This window comes from Saccostrea echinata, unplaced genomic scaffold, assembly GCF_033153115.1.
Source record: "Saccostrea echinata isolate AGI-Se365-2 ecotype Australia unplaced genomic scaffold, CSIRO_AGI_Sech_v1 ptg000006l, whole genome shotgun sequence".
NCBI classification, from domain to species: domain Eukaryota; kingdom Metazoa; phylum Mollusca; class Bivalvia; order Ostreida; family Ostreidae; genus Saccostrea; species Saccostrea echinata.
The window spans coordinates 1,503,434-1,518,933 of record NW_026889755.1 but is presented as its reverse complement, the minus strand read 5'-3'; the positions used below and the strand labels follow the sequence as shown (position 1 = coordinate 1,518,933).

Below are 15,500 nucleotides of genomic sequence, written 5' to 3'. Positions count from 1 at the left end.
TGTTGCATCTATTAAACCTGTTAGAAAATAATTAAGTGATAATTGGATAATTAACAGCTAGTAAGGTATAAAATGTGGCTTTAGGATGCACAAATGTGCACAAGAAAGGTTTTAGGAAGATTTTTTCCACATTTCCTGGACTTGGTCGAGAGAAGAAAGGGAGGTCTTTTCTGCAAACGCGACGACGTTTATCTCCATTCAGAACAATCGTTTATGCCCGATCCCGAATTTTCTGTTCTACAAAATGTTTTAAGGAAAAGAATCCTTTCTTGAAATAAAAATTCCAACACGCATTTTTAAAAGTCGCATAGAATCTAGTGGGAATTAATATTGTGAACTTCGTAATGGCTCACGGAGTATATGATAATCACTGCTGGAACAGATACAAGATATTCAGGATTTATCTATATATAAATAATTGAAATAATGAAGAAGGGGAATTTAAAATTCCCATATTTATAAATATTTACGAAGTTAAACTTAAGTAATTTGCTCTGTTCAGTAGAAGTCCACGGCTTCGTCTTCGGTGACCTCTCCAATTGTCGGCATATTGTAACGTGTGCCGAATACACAAATCTATTTTTGGCTCCCGATGACACACTTACAACAACACCAGTCAAAACGAATTAAAACTTTAACAAATTTTAATAGTAAAACAAATATGTAATCAATAATAAATAAGCACACACAATTACAGTTACACACAAATTGACAAAATAAACAATTCGCGGACAGAATTTACTCAGCTGTTAGGAAGTCCTCCAGCTCCGCGGACATCGCTCGCTATGTTCACGGCAATACTTCCACGGTTAGCCCAAGCTCAAGCCGAATTACAAAGTATGAAATCATCCACCATTCCTGTGCCCAATGTCTAAAGTCTCTTGAATCTCCTGTCTCGCAGACGATCGCGTGCTGGTGTTCCTCGGCTTCCGGAAATCACACAAAAGGTAACGAGTGACGTCACACATAACAAAAATAACAACATCAGCTGACGCAATATCTATTAATAATATTAAAGTATCGTAACAATATTTTCTTGGTTATTTCTCTCTGCTAGACGTTCATACATAAAATGTTGACCGTCCATAACCAAAGGAATATAGCCGATGTCAAAATTTCAGCCAGCCATATTGTGAAGTCTATTTATTTAACGTAAAAATCTATTCAATATATTTTTCTTACGATAGGCTTTACGAGTTTTAATTGACCATTGACACCTATGACGTTTCACTATCACGTGACGCCTATCTAATTAGTGGAGATGTTTACCTCGAGGATCCTATATTACAGGCGTTTTATCTCTAATTACGACCGTTTTCAAAATTATTTCATTATTAAACGATAATTATATGTTTCAGGAATATAGTAGTGTTTAATTTGGAAGAAATTTAAATACGAGATAAAAACCCTCTAACAGCAAATTTTAAATCTTGAAGCATTTTCTTTGCAAATAAAACATTCTTTTTTTAAATTTCTGTGAAAAAATGCCAAAATAAAAATCTTATAAAATAATTAAGAGCTTATAACGGTATTTCATTGCTGAAACCATAGTTTTTAAGGGATGTCTTAAAGATCTATTCGATAAAATTTTGGTGTGGCATTCCTCCTTAACTATGAAAGTAGATTAAGTCGTTTTAGTTACTGTAATTCAAATCACCCCAGATTAAACTCATTCACAAAAAAATATGATATAATTTTCAAGTCTTACCAGATACTTGTTGACTTTGAATCGCCTTATTGTGTAATTAGCATGGCATTTTTCTTCTAGATTTTTTACATGAACATCGCCAATAAGTTTGTCATTGGTACTTGGCCAATATTGTGCACATTTATTCTAGAAAGACAAAACACCCAGCTAGATTAATGTGACAAATTAATTCAAGGAATTATATACTGTAATGTACTGTTTTGGGCCTAGCAATTAAAACAAAACATTGACTTGAATCAGCTTTGATAGAGACCAAACCAGTTGTTTAACAAGTTGCTTGGCAGGTCAAATTCAAATTGCATGAAAAATTTCGTGTTGATTAAAAAATATTAATTTGAAGCAAAGAATTTATTTACAAAAAAATGATGGACAATGTCTTGACTATATCATTGAATTAATAAAACAATAATTCACAAACCTTTTCTCCTTCCTTTAGATTTGTCAAACAAACAATTACGGACACATTCTCCTGCCATATCATTTTCCAGAAATCAGAAATTGTCTTTGGTTTGGGACCTAAAATCCGAATGATAATATTTCTGTAACAACGTGATATCTGTGTTTGCTATAAAAAATCAATTAAGCTCATCTTCTTTTCAATTATACAGAGCAAGGAGCATTTACCTTTTTATTTATTTAATTTAAAGCAAAAATAGTTTGATGAACTTTTAAGGACAGACGATACGTTCCTCAATAATATATAATTTTTTCTAAGATTTTGTCATTGAAGTTTTGCTACTTTAACATGTTTACTCGCAAAAAATTAAGGTACTTTACCAGGCATTTGTGCAAGATACCGGAGGATGTTGTTTCCTATAAAATCCTTTTGGAAAAAAAAAACTTAATTTGCCAATATCACATTTTTTAGTGTTTCAATTTTTTAAAGACAATTGGAAACCAGTTTAGAAATCAGAAAGTATTAAAATTTTTTAATATTTTCCATATAATACGAAGATATCCAAAACAAATATTTGAGGAACGTATCATCTGACCTTAATTTAGAAGTAGGATATAGGTGATTTCATAATTATAATAAATGTATGTTTACCCCTTGATTGATAATAATAATGCTAATAATAATTGATAATAAAATATGACTTCTATCAATTTAGTATTAAAAACACAACAAAATTATTTCCAGTCAAAATTAAATTAAAAAAGAAAATTATTACATGTATTATGAAAATTAAGTTTTTATTTTGTTCTTGTTATTTGTACACTTTTCCCATGGCTGTTTCTTGCGCATGAAGAAGCCTCCAAAGAATGCGCAAATAAAATAAAGAAAAAATTGTCATATTTTATCAGATCTATTATATCAATGACATGGGTTTTTTAAATATTCAAATTAAAAGAGATCTATTTGTTCTTAAGAGGGATTTAAATTGGTCAAGTTTAAAGGGACAGAGAGAAAGGGCCGAGGAAAGGGATGTCAAGGAAAGCACATTTGAGCTTATAAATCAGTTGCGCTTAAAAGAAAGAGCTGAATCAATTCCCTTAAAAATATGTCAAATGGCAAACAGAAGAAGAACATTAATAAAATTTATGTTTTACATGCTAAATAAAAACTTTTTATCTTTTACAGCTCAAAAGCTGTGGGACAAATTCAGATTTTTTTTGATTTATGTCAGTGTGAAAATTCTAGGTCATAGGGCTGGTATTCTTGTTCTTTGCTAAAGTAAAAAAAAAATGCAATGTAAATGCTTAATGTAAAACCATTTTACTACAAGATGAACTTAAGAGGAAATCATTTTTCAAAATAAAAACAACAGAGTAATTAGTTGTGATAAAGGAAAGAAGGTTAATGACTGTACTTTTTTAAAAGGCATATTGATTTCTCCGTACCGATCTGTTTTCAAAGTAACTAAGAGAAATCGATATTTTTGGATAGGGCATGAAGGTCAAGGCCGCAAAAAGGAAAAGTAAAAACAAGAATTGTCTAAAATTGTTGATAACTTTTAAATATTAGGCATAGTGTATATTTATTCATACATGTACTTTGTTAAAAATAATATACATTATCAGATGATACAGCATAAATTTATTTTTCAATCCAGACAAACACGCACAGGATTGTTTCAAATTATAATCAATATTATTCAGAAAAGCTCTCTTTCTTCTGAAACATTCGTGAAAGATAAAGCTGTTGTTAATTTCTACAAAATAAAAAAAAAATTATATATATATATATATATATATATATATATATATATATATATATATATATATATATATATATATATATATATATATATATATATATATATATATATAAATTAGGAAATAAGTCCCAGTTAGTGATTTTGACGTACCTTGTGTTGCAATGTAGGATGGATTTCCAAATGCATCCTATTGTATATAAAGTATAAAGGTCCAATTAAAATATATACGTATATATTAGAGACTTTCTGATATAGTTTAATTGTTTAAATTTCTATAGGAATTAATGTATAAATGTTTAGTACAATGATTGTTCTTTCAAAAATTGATCAAGAAAAGTGAAACATCTTTCTGAAAATTAATAGGTATATTGATACATTTACCTCATCAAAAGTTAAATCTCAATCTCCATCGAGTAACTTATATATGAACGTTCGAAATTTGATTTATCATGCATATACATGTTCATGGGTATTACTACAAATTAGTCAAGTATATTGCTAAAAAATATCCATTGACATTTGTGGATTTTCAACATGGCTATATCAACTTCATTTTCGTCTCCTATTATCTTATTTTTTGTTTAATCTAAAAAATTAATTCATCAAACTAATTTGAATTAGAAATATGCCATCAGAAAATGATATCTGTGCACACTATCTTCATGTGTGAATATATAATCGTATTTAAAGAACATTATATGACAGTTCTGTCAATATTTATAAATTACGTACTTCGATATAATTAGCATTGATGTAATCTCCTTCATTTGGTGATGATGTCTTTAGTACAACTCGAGAGTGGTCATCTATCAAAAAGATTGAAATACGAGTCGCCATTATCTTATCTTAACTACTAATATATGCAAATAGTTGGATTCTTAGGACAGTCAGACTCACAAGGGAATGTGGTTGTGTATCTATTTCTAAGCCGGTTTTCTGGTTTTTTGCCTTCTTCACAAGGATGAAGTTCACCTTTTGGAATATCCTAAAGCAAAAAGAACATATGGTCATATGCACTGTTTAACAATGCTTTAGTGTGTAAAAGTACATAATTATATGTTTAATCAATTAGGAATCAATTTTACAAATATTTCATACTCGGTATTCCTGCTTGAAGCCAGCATTTTCTGCAGCAGCCATTTTTGCTATAATAACTTTTAAATTTTTTACAGGAATAGTTTTATTAGTTGGTCGACCCCTCTTCGATGTTTCATAGGTATCATCCGAAGCTTTTTCAACATCAGAGGAATTGTTTTCCTTTATATTGCCGTGATCCTCAGCAGAATATATTTCTTTGAAATAATGAAAAAATAACGTATTTAACATATCAGTTATTTGCATAATTTGAAGATATGCATGTATATATTTTGAATTTATAACATAAACTGGAGCTAGCTTGCATTCAATAGTTTATTTTCGTCGGAAAGAGTTGTAAAGTAAATCCCTTTTGTCTGTTTACGTTTTAACTTCAATGATGAAATTCGAATTCCTTCATCAGTTTTTGTTCGATTTCCTATGTATTTTTTCCTTCTATATCTGCAAAAAAAAAAAAAAAAAAAAAAAAAAAAAAAAAAAAAAAAAAAATTTGCATAAAGCAAGTAAAACAAAAAAAATAATTTGTGATAATTCATGAAAAATAACTTTATAGAACGTAACCTAACGGAAAGATTATTTCCTGTACTCTGTAGGTAAAACAAAAGTTACTAAATTTAATTTTGATTAAAGGATATCCAATTAACGTATACTCAATGCTATTAAAATACTCCGTATTTGATATATTTCACTGTTTTTTTTTTGTTTTTTTTTTTTTATGTGCAAATATGTTCACTGAATAAAGTTTAAACTCCATTTTATATGCCTTACTAGAATACTAGTGTCGGGGGGGGGGGGGGGGGGGGATGTACCTGATGTACAAAATAATCAACACAGATAAGGTGCACAAAACAGCAAATGCACCTACAATCCCTCCAATGGTGAGAGTTTCCGCGGATGTGCTTTGAGAATGAAGTGAAGTTGGCGCTTGAAAAAGTAAATAAATATTTAAGTATAATACTTTTTTCTATTCAAGCCAATCAAGTACATGTAGGAAAAATTACTAGAGTATTAAATAAGATATATATTTAGCAATTTTATTTTTAGCAGGTTTTATTTACAAAATATATTGTTTTAGGTAAATAATTATGTTGTTCATTAACCTAGGAATTTTACTGTTGTTCACTCACCTTGGATGCACATTTGTAATGACGGATCCTTGCATCCCAAAGAACAATTTCCATTGTATTTATTACAAGTCTCATTGACACAATTAGTGCTACATGAGTGAACACAGTCTTTACCATACCGTTTATGTGGACATTCTGTTATAATGATATTACTGCATTTAAGATAATGACAAAATTATTCATTGGGAAAAATAAATATGGTATCAATAAATGATTGCTCTTTAGAAGATTATGAATAGTATTATGCCGTGTTAAATGAACAGGAAAAATATAATTTACAAAATGTTCCAATACAAAATTCTAAATATTACAATATAAAGATATATTTAGTCAAAGCAGGTTTTGTCATAAATCTAAAACATAAAATCACCTTTATTGCAGATTGGAGAACCCATTAAGCCTGGTTTACACTTACAGAATCCATCCGTATTTCGGCAGGTATTCGAGCAGTTTGTGGAGCAAGTTAGAGAGCAGTTTTTACCGAATATGCCAGGTGCACAAGCTTACAAATTCAGATATAGATAAATTGAAAAAACACATCCACACATTACTAAATGCTTAATGTCAAAAAGCTAAAAATGAATATTATACCATTGAAACATTGTTGTCCAAAATACCCATCTTCGCAACCATACTGACAAGTCCCGTTCACGTGATTACAATGTATTTCATTCAAACAGTGACCACTGCAGGAATTTCTGCATTCCATTCCATACTTTCCTGCTTTACATTCTGAGGGCGGCATGGAAGAGAAAATATCATAAATCAATTCAATGATTTAAATGCATGTCATATTTTTTGAAAACCTTCACAATAATTAAGGTATACCTTTAGTACAAAATGGTCCAGTATATCCAGGGCTACAACCCGAGTCACAATGTCCATTTGTCCGGTTACAAGGGGATTTATTTAAACAATGTCCACTGCAGTTGAAGACACAATCTGGACCATAGCGACCACTGATACAAGCTGTCATTAGTTGTGAGATTATTATTTTATATTATAAACACTTCAAATACACCTGACCGTTCAAGGTAGCTCAGTCGGTAGAGCGCTCGCTCCGTGATCGGGAGGTCGTGAGTTCGAATCTCGGCCGCGTGTCCCCTAAGTCGATAAAAAATAGGTAGCAACTGTTCCTTCGCCATGCGCTCGGCACTTTGAAGTGAAAGTTGCGGGTCCTTCGGAAGAGACCTTAAAAACCGAGGCCCCGTGTCACGGCAGGCGTTGGCACGATAAAGATATCTCACTGCTCAATGGCCCTGAGTGCCGAGTAAAGGTCAAAATTTGAAGCCTTTCATTGGTATATGGTGACGTCCCTATATGAGTGAAAAATTCTCGAATGGGACGTAAAACCAACATACAATCAATCAATCAATCAATCAAACATACTTTAATTTGGAAAGATTGTATAGGAGAAAATCGCTTGAGACAACAGAGATTAGATAAGAATTGAAATTAACTATGCATCAATGTACACAGGTATGAACCGTCTCGATATTCTTCAGTAAAAATGAAACGGAGCTTAATTTTGATTCAACTTCTGTTGTCTTCGATATGTTACCTCATAGTCTATTATATGTTCTTCCGCAATACCGTGCAACAAAATATTCAAGAGGTGATTTTAATCACGTATTATTTTTTATTCATATTTTGACGTTTTACATTGATTACAAACTTACAACTTTAGTTACAAATTTATTATTCAGTAAAATTATATATTATATTAACTCAGCGATCTTTGTTTATTGATGTAGGACCTGACCCTAGTATCAAAGTCTCCTGGTTGATTCAAAACGCAAGAGCTTGATTTGTGTTTGTGCAAAATCTAATCCGCGGCAGACTAAGTACTTACAAATACGATAATGTTGGAAGAATATAAACAACGCCTTTTGAAATCAAAATTTCGCAGATCCTATAGCGGACACAATGCCCACGTATGCAAGTACATTCTGTTGTGAGCAGGATGTTAACCAAAGGATATTATTTTCGTACTGAATTGTCTACTGGTTATTCCAGTCACTAGATCAAATCAAAGGGTTCATGGAGGTTGTTACTGTTTGATAGGGAATGCTTTGTTTTCAATTGTACTATTCAATGGCACCTTATCTCATTTCTGATGTTCTCAGGGGTCCGTGTTTGATCTGCTCCTAATTTGTTATGTTTAGACATTTGACCATGATTCACCTTGTTATTTTCCCTTAGCAGAGTAAAGTAAACTATGTTGTTGGCAAAGACGTGTTTTGGTTTGACTAATAATGCTACTGAATCAGTCTTCTAAACAAAGAGTAAGAATGATTGGTTGAATGCTTATTTGTGTTATCGTCATATCTCTCTCTCCAAAATGCATATCTGCTTTGGATCTTATCTTTATTTATAAATAATGATGTGTCAAACAAATATTTCTTTCTCTAGCAAGTCTTCAATTTTGACTTCACGAGAAAGTTTGGGTAAATTCTACCTTAGCAAAGAGTATTCTTATGTTGACATTTTCTAGGTTCCTTTTTTTAGAGTTCTGAGTTAAAACCCTTTAAAAATGCATAGCCCAATAGAATGTTCTTTCAATTTTTTCTATTGAGACATAATTGCGGATATTAAAATGCAATATTTTCTGCTCTTTACTAAAGCTGTTGAAAAAATTTAAACCAATTAAAACATATGTTTGAATCAACCCCCCCCCCCCCCCCCCTTGGACTTTATGGATTGTTCAAAAACCATTAAAATGTTTTAAAGTTTACTGGTTCGAAAATCTTCACTTTTGGTCCTCAAGCAATGAGACCATTGGCCTGATTGCAATAGACAGTGGGCTTCCTACTAAAATTGTGAAATTGATGATCACTGGGTCAAGGTTTCTCGTCATAGTGTTGAGAACCATTGAATATACATTTAAAATGTATTCTTTCTTTCAAACTCTTTTCGTTTGCAACGGGCATCTAGGATTTAAACAAAGTAACGTATATGTATCTTTTTTCATAAGATCAACTCGTTTTTCATATAAGTTTTTTCAAGTTTTGTATTATACTCAGATAACTATTACGGCCTTTGGAAACTTTGCTTCTATATTTCTCGAATTATTTTCCTTTGTTTAATGGTCTTTTAATATTCAATAAATGAATACCCTTAGCCTAAGGATGCTTTGAGACAAATTTGATAAAAAATATTTCAAAGAGGTCTTGAAATATGGCAAGCATTCCAAACGTTTTACTCACAAGTCATAACGCACGATTGCTGCTCATAGCATACCCTCTTTGAGCATTTGGATTAGAAGAGATTCAATGAATCACATAAAAGCTTTAAAAATTCCATTGGAATTTAACGTTTTGAGTTTTCTTTTGAAAGTAAGTTGTCCATTTCATCAGGAAAGAAGAGGTGTTTTATTTGTGTCCTATTTGTTTCAGTCTATCGATCATTTTAGTGAAATAAATAAAACTTGTATTCCGGTAAAGAAGCGTTCTCGCAAGTGCAAGTTCATCATTTTGAAGCCATTTCATAGCTGAACCTATACACTTAAGCCTATAGCTTTGGTAACAGGATTGTGATAACGTTTGCAAACATGATAAAACATAATTAAACAGGTATACCTTAAAATTAGAGATTTTTACAGAAGCGAGTACTCTCTCTCTCTCTCTCTCTCTCTCTCCTGACCTCATACAATCCCCATTTCAGCAAAACTTGCGTTGTTATTCGCAGAGTCGCCAGCGCGGTGCAGTGGGTACAGCGTCTGCTCTAGAGTCGCGGAGTAAGTAGGAAATCCTAACGTCCCGGGTTCGAATTCCACGGTGGGACGTGCAGACCGGTCCTTCGGATAAAACCTTATCAACCGAGGTGCCGTGTCGCAGCAGGTGCTGGCACGACAGAAAAGATCCTTCACTGCTCAATGGTCCTGAGTGCCGAGTATAGGTCAAAATTTGCAGCTCTCCACCGGCAAGTGGTGAAAATGAGTGAAAAAAGTCTCGAGAGGGGCGCTAAACAAACAACAAACAAACAAAACAAACTATTCGGAGATAATGAGATACTTTCAGATACTGTGATGAGTATTACTTTCTCAATACTTTAGAAATAGGCTTGTTACAATGTTAACAATCAACATTCTATAAGAAAGACTAAAACATCTCATTCAAACAATTAAAAATAGCAGTTCAGTGCATATCAGTGTATGAAATTAAATAAAGGCTTCAAGAAAGTCAAATCAATCTTTTTTGCTTTGCACAGAGATGTCTGATTATGAATTTGCATAGATATGTCAGAATATGAAAATAGAAATAACGCAAATTTGAAAAAAAAAAGCTACAAATGAGTTCTTATGATAAATGTAAGTATGTTTTTTTTTTTTTTTTTTTTTTTTTTTTTTAGAAAAGGCTTACATTCGTTACACAGTGACCCAGTCCATCCTGAAGCACATCCTTTATCACAATTTCCTGTTACAGAGTTACAAGTATGACCATCTCTACAATGCCCTAGACACTGATGTTTGCATTCTAAACCATATGATCCACCAGCACACGCTACTCATATAAATAAAATTTATTATTTCTGAATCTTAACAGTATATAACTAAAACTTAAATTATCAAATACAGCCCAGGTATAAAAAGATCTTACGTGTTTGACAGATCTTTCCGGTCCATCCAGGCATACATCCCAGACAGGTTCCATTTATGATATCACATCTATTTTCTTGACAATGTTCAGGACAGTTCATTTCGCATGTTTCACCGTAAGTTCCCTGATCTGCACAACCTGAAATAAAGAAACATTGAATAGTTTATGTAGAACATGTGAATTAAAAATCTAGAACAACTGGATAAATTTCACGAACATTCATTATCAAACATTCTATCACTAATATAATTATCATAGGAATTTTCTGTCAATGCTTAATCAAAGTTAATAAATTGCATATGTATTTTATTCACTTATCAGTCCTAAAATGTCTTAATATAGCGAATGTTTTCAGAGAACTGTAATCGCATAAATTGATTAACCTTGTACTGTTACTTCACATAATTCTGTTAAACTCAATGATTCGTATCCTGTAGGATAAACAGTCCCGTCCAATCGTTCGTTGTAAAATATTACATGAGAGGCATGTCCAATACATCTTGTTTTGAAATCTAAGGGAGGTAACTGTGGTCCGTCTTTATAACACAGATGACCATCTTCTTTTCTAGTAGTATTGGACAGGTAAAGGGAAAAGCCTGCAAAGCGGCCTCTTTGTCTGTCTTCTACAAAAATTAATAGTTCGTTCTGGTGCTAGCTAAAATGGACTACAAGTACCTTGATGTTAAATAACATGTCTCTTGTTCAGTAGTAAACGATTCAATTTCCTGAACAAAACCAAGATGAATACGTCGTGTGATTGAAGTACAGTTTTACCCATGTAATGTATAAGGTGTACATGATAAATAATTAATTTTTGAAACGAGTTCTTGAATTCGTTATAATAAGTTTATATTGATTGATTGAATTTGGCAATTCGTTCAATCAAAAAAATAGCACTATGGAACCTAAATGGCAATACGGAATTAATTCATTATATCAAATTTTATAGATAGTATAAACGAATTTAATTCATTATATCACATTTTATAATTAGTAATGTATAAACGAATTTAAATCATTATATCATATTTTAGATTTTGTTTATACGAATTTAATCTGTTGTATCAAATTTTTGAATTAGAAATGTTTTTAACTGAATGGGGACGGAAAGGTCAAGAAAGGTTACTGAATGACAGAGCTCTAACGCAGAAGTTTTTGCTATATACAATGTGTACAGTTTATATATGTAATGATAACATATTATTTTAAAAATCCATGGGTTAAATCCCTTTTACAATAGCTTATGGCGTATTGTTCTCCATTAAATAATCGAAAGGTATATTTAGACTTATGAATTTTGAGAGATGGATTTTTCATAACTAGCATTTATATCACATGTTTATGAACTCATGACACTGTAATTATACAGTTACAAGACAAACTTATAAATTTTAAAAATACATCAGGATCGGTGTAGTAAAATTGTTTTCACTTCAGCTCAAGTTGCAATCTCCCATGCAGAGTTGTCATTCGTTGCTCTCTCAGACACATGAATGCATGAACCGATGGTAGACAGTGATAAGATTGTCAGTAGACAGACTGTAATCTCTGTCTGGTCACAAATATGGGGGATTGTTGAATAATAAATAAATCTCAATATTTCAATATCATTATGCATTTTAGCGTTGAGTGTTGGGAAATTATATATTTATTCAATTGTTACATTTTAACAATAATTGCCAAACTATCGACATTTTATTCTCTCTATGGCTATTTTTTTCTTTGAAAACAATTGTATGAATTATATATAATACCAGCAGCAAATAAATAACTAGTCACTAATATTTATTTATAAGTACATCTTCACTGCTACCAAAAGCAGGCTACACTTGCGTTTTTAGTATGTTCTATATTTTTATAAGAAAAAAAAAACTTACCATGTTTTGAACCATAATCTTTAAACTTTATGGCAATGTCGTAGAGGTTGTAGATGTCTCCGAGATCTACATACCAAAATACTTCTTTCTTCTGTGCTGTTGGACCAATAATATCTGTTCTCGTGCAAGTGTCATTGTTTCTATCTACTGCTTTATCAGCTGCATAAAAGGCACAATTGTTTGAACACTGCGTGGTAGGAGGTTTATGATATGCTTTTCCTCCATTTGTTAAGACATCTATATTGAAAAAAAAGAACTTTTTTTTCATTTCAAAATTTTTATGCCTTTGAGCAAACTGAAAAGGCAGTCTGTCTGAAAGAATAAATAATCTACTTGTTTAAAAATCAACGTGGAACTAACTACAATGATTGTTCTATTTGGTAATATTTCAGGAAATTGCATTACATTTATTATGATGCATTTTAATGTTGGAGAGAACATGCAATTTCGGTATTTAATTGATAGAAGCAAAATGCATAAATCCTTGTAAGAAAGACCTATCTTAACTCAAAGAAACAATGCTCCATTATAAGTGCCTTAACATATATATGTACGGAAGGCCTCTTTAAGCATTTTTTTATTCATATAGTGTTTTCTTTGATTATCAGGCCATACGTTAAAAAAATTTCACCTACAGCTATAAGTATATGCGTATTAGGATTTTAAAGGAAGCCGCGGTTATTGTTATACGGAATGAATATTCCTCTGCATGTTCTCCGTCAATGATATAGGTTCAATTATACACGTATTATAAATGCAATGTATGAAACCAAAAAATCAAAAAAAAAAAAAAAAAAAAGCAAAAAACAAAAAAAAAAAAAAAACAAAAAAAACCCCACAATAATGTTTTAAGACCTTTATCCTCTTTCACTTATAATATTTAAAGAAAAATATACCACATACAGAGTTCATGTGTATACTGCTTATCAAAAATCAGACACAACCTTCATACATTTTTCTGGATTAAAAAAAAATCACGCACCATATCCAGAGGAACAGACAACTCCCGATAAAAACAAAAGTTTTCTGACGTTAATGCTGATGGAAAAAATCATTCTTATTCCATAACAAGTATGTCTTGATCAGTGCCTGGGTAAACAAGGAAGTTTATTAACATGTAGTTCGCAAAAATAGGTAGCTATGGTTGGGTGATTGTGCAATAAAATTATTGACATGCACACACAGATATGTTTGCTATTCGAAAACTCAGAAATGCATGATATAGAAGAGTGTCCGTAAGACCTTATTCTTACAAATATTAATGTATTCGATAAAAGAATTCGATAAAAAAAAATGTCATTTTATAGCTAATAAATAGTCTATAAGAAAAAAAAATTAAAAGTCTAGAGAATTTTAGCGTTCAATATTTTGGCGTTTTATTGAACGTTGACTTTGTGTTACGTATATGAGTATGCCCGAAACATTCCGAATACGAGCGTTCAATATCAAAGTCCTAATGTAAAACAAAAAAATGTCGCCTAGCAAACCTCTCAAAGGCAAATTTATGATAGGTAGTGGCAGTTGGGTACGATTTGATTAATTTTCACGCAAAACTGAAATAATTAATAATTCAATATGTATTAGCCTCAATAAAAGCTCAATAAGTATATCCTAACGCTTGGTAGGGTTATTTGAATGATGCGATATTGAACACTTACAGGACAGACGGTAATTTAAATACCGATACTGAAAATTCTTATTAATTTGAGTTCTTTAGTCGAAATAATTAATCTTAATGAATGGGAGATGTTTTAGCGATATAACAAAGGAGTTATTGAACTTATATCGGTGAATATTGGCACTCGTTGGCTGTTCAAATGCAGGAGCTTTACAGCCAACTCGTGCCAATATTCACCAATGTAAGTTTAATAACCATATATTCCTTTTACTTTTTTAATAATTGTTAAATAAACATATCTGAATGTTTAATCTGATATTTAATTAGAACGTCACGGGACCGTCTGAAATTAAAAATCGCTCATGAATTGAATTTATGATTCCGCATTTTGCTAAAATTCCTTACAACTGCATTATAACTGTATTATTACGTAACTAATCTTACCTCACACAAGTTAGTTAGAATTTAATATTTGTTATATGTATTTGTAATTTTTAAAAAGCTATTTTGTTATTTTTAAGAACGTTTTTGAGGTTTAACTTAAATACCATAAAAATGGGGGTATTGGAGGAGGGATGAAAAGTACCAGATATGTGTGTTGGCGCTTGGGTCCGCGTGCACTGATAAAAACTACAATGAATTTAATTCATTGACATTTAAAAAAACCGATGTTGTTATTAAAATATTAATAAATATTTCAAGAGAAAACACTTGCTTGTTTAACGTCCCGAGAACTTATCACTCATATCGAGACGCCACAATGTGCTGGTGGAGGGCTGCAAATTTAGACCTATACAAGCCAGTGAGGATCATTGAGCAGTGATGGATCTTTTTTGTGCCTACACCCACTGCGACAGGTGACCTCGTTTATACGGTCTCATCCGAAGGACCGGTCTCCAAGTCCCACAGTTAAATCCGGACCCGGGACGTGAGGATCAATACTCTAGAGCAAATTTTTTAACCAATGTGTCACGCGGGAAAGAGAAAACGCAAGTGAATGCTTACATACATGTTATGCTTATCCTGGAAATATGGATTAGGTGAGGCAATCTATTAAAGAATGTTTGTTTGTCCTCACTCGACTAAGGGTATAACAAAAATGACGGTAGGTAAGAAATTTTACATCAATGCTAAATTTCAATTATTGTGGATATTAGTGAAATTACAAGAGTTGGTACATGTAACGAAATTAGAAAAATAAATAAAATATTTGTTCCTAGGGAGTTTGAAGACAGGCTATTTTAGCTCGGGAGAAGTCAATCAAGAAATTTTTTGAAGATGAAGTAAGGAGTACCTAAGCACCAGCGTCATCTTCAAT

The 15,500-nt window shown here is 31.8% G+C and overlaps 1 protein-coding gene across 1 annotated transcript in view; it reads right to left on the bottom strand.

Annotated features, from left to right (window-relative positions):
• LOC133180136 (uncharacterized) overlaps positions 1-15,500 on the bottom strand; it is a 69,463-nt gene that overhangs the window by 42,206 nt on the left and 11,757 nt on the right. The window contains exons 12-23 of the mRNA XM_061314711.1: positions 12,565-12,801; positions 11,071-11,310; positions 10,688-10,825; positions 10,451-10,591; positions 6,918-7,058; positions 6,090-6,224; positions 4,966-5,159; positions 4,765-4,852; positions 4,600-4,673; positions 4,018-4,054; positions 2,127-2,224; positions 1,709-1,834 (exon numbers count right to left, since the gene is read on the bottom strand). Coding sequence (XP_061170695.1) covers positions 1,709-1,834; positions 2,127-2,224; positions 4,018-4,054; positions 4,600-4,673; positions 4,765-4,852; positions 4,966-5,159; positions 6,090-6,224; positions 6,918-7,058; positions 10,451-10,591; positions 10,688-10,825; positions 11,071-11,310; positions 12,565-12,801 — 1,649 coding nt within the window. The remainder of the gene's footprint in view (positions 1-1,708; positions 1,835-2,126; positions 2,225-4,017; positions 4,055-4,599; positions 4,674-4,764; positions 4,853-4,965; positions 5,160-6,089; positions 6,225-6,917; positions 7,059-10,450; positions 10,592-10,687; positions 10,826-11,070; positions 11,311-12,564; positions 12,802-15,500) is intronic.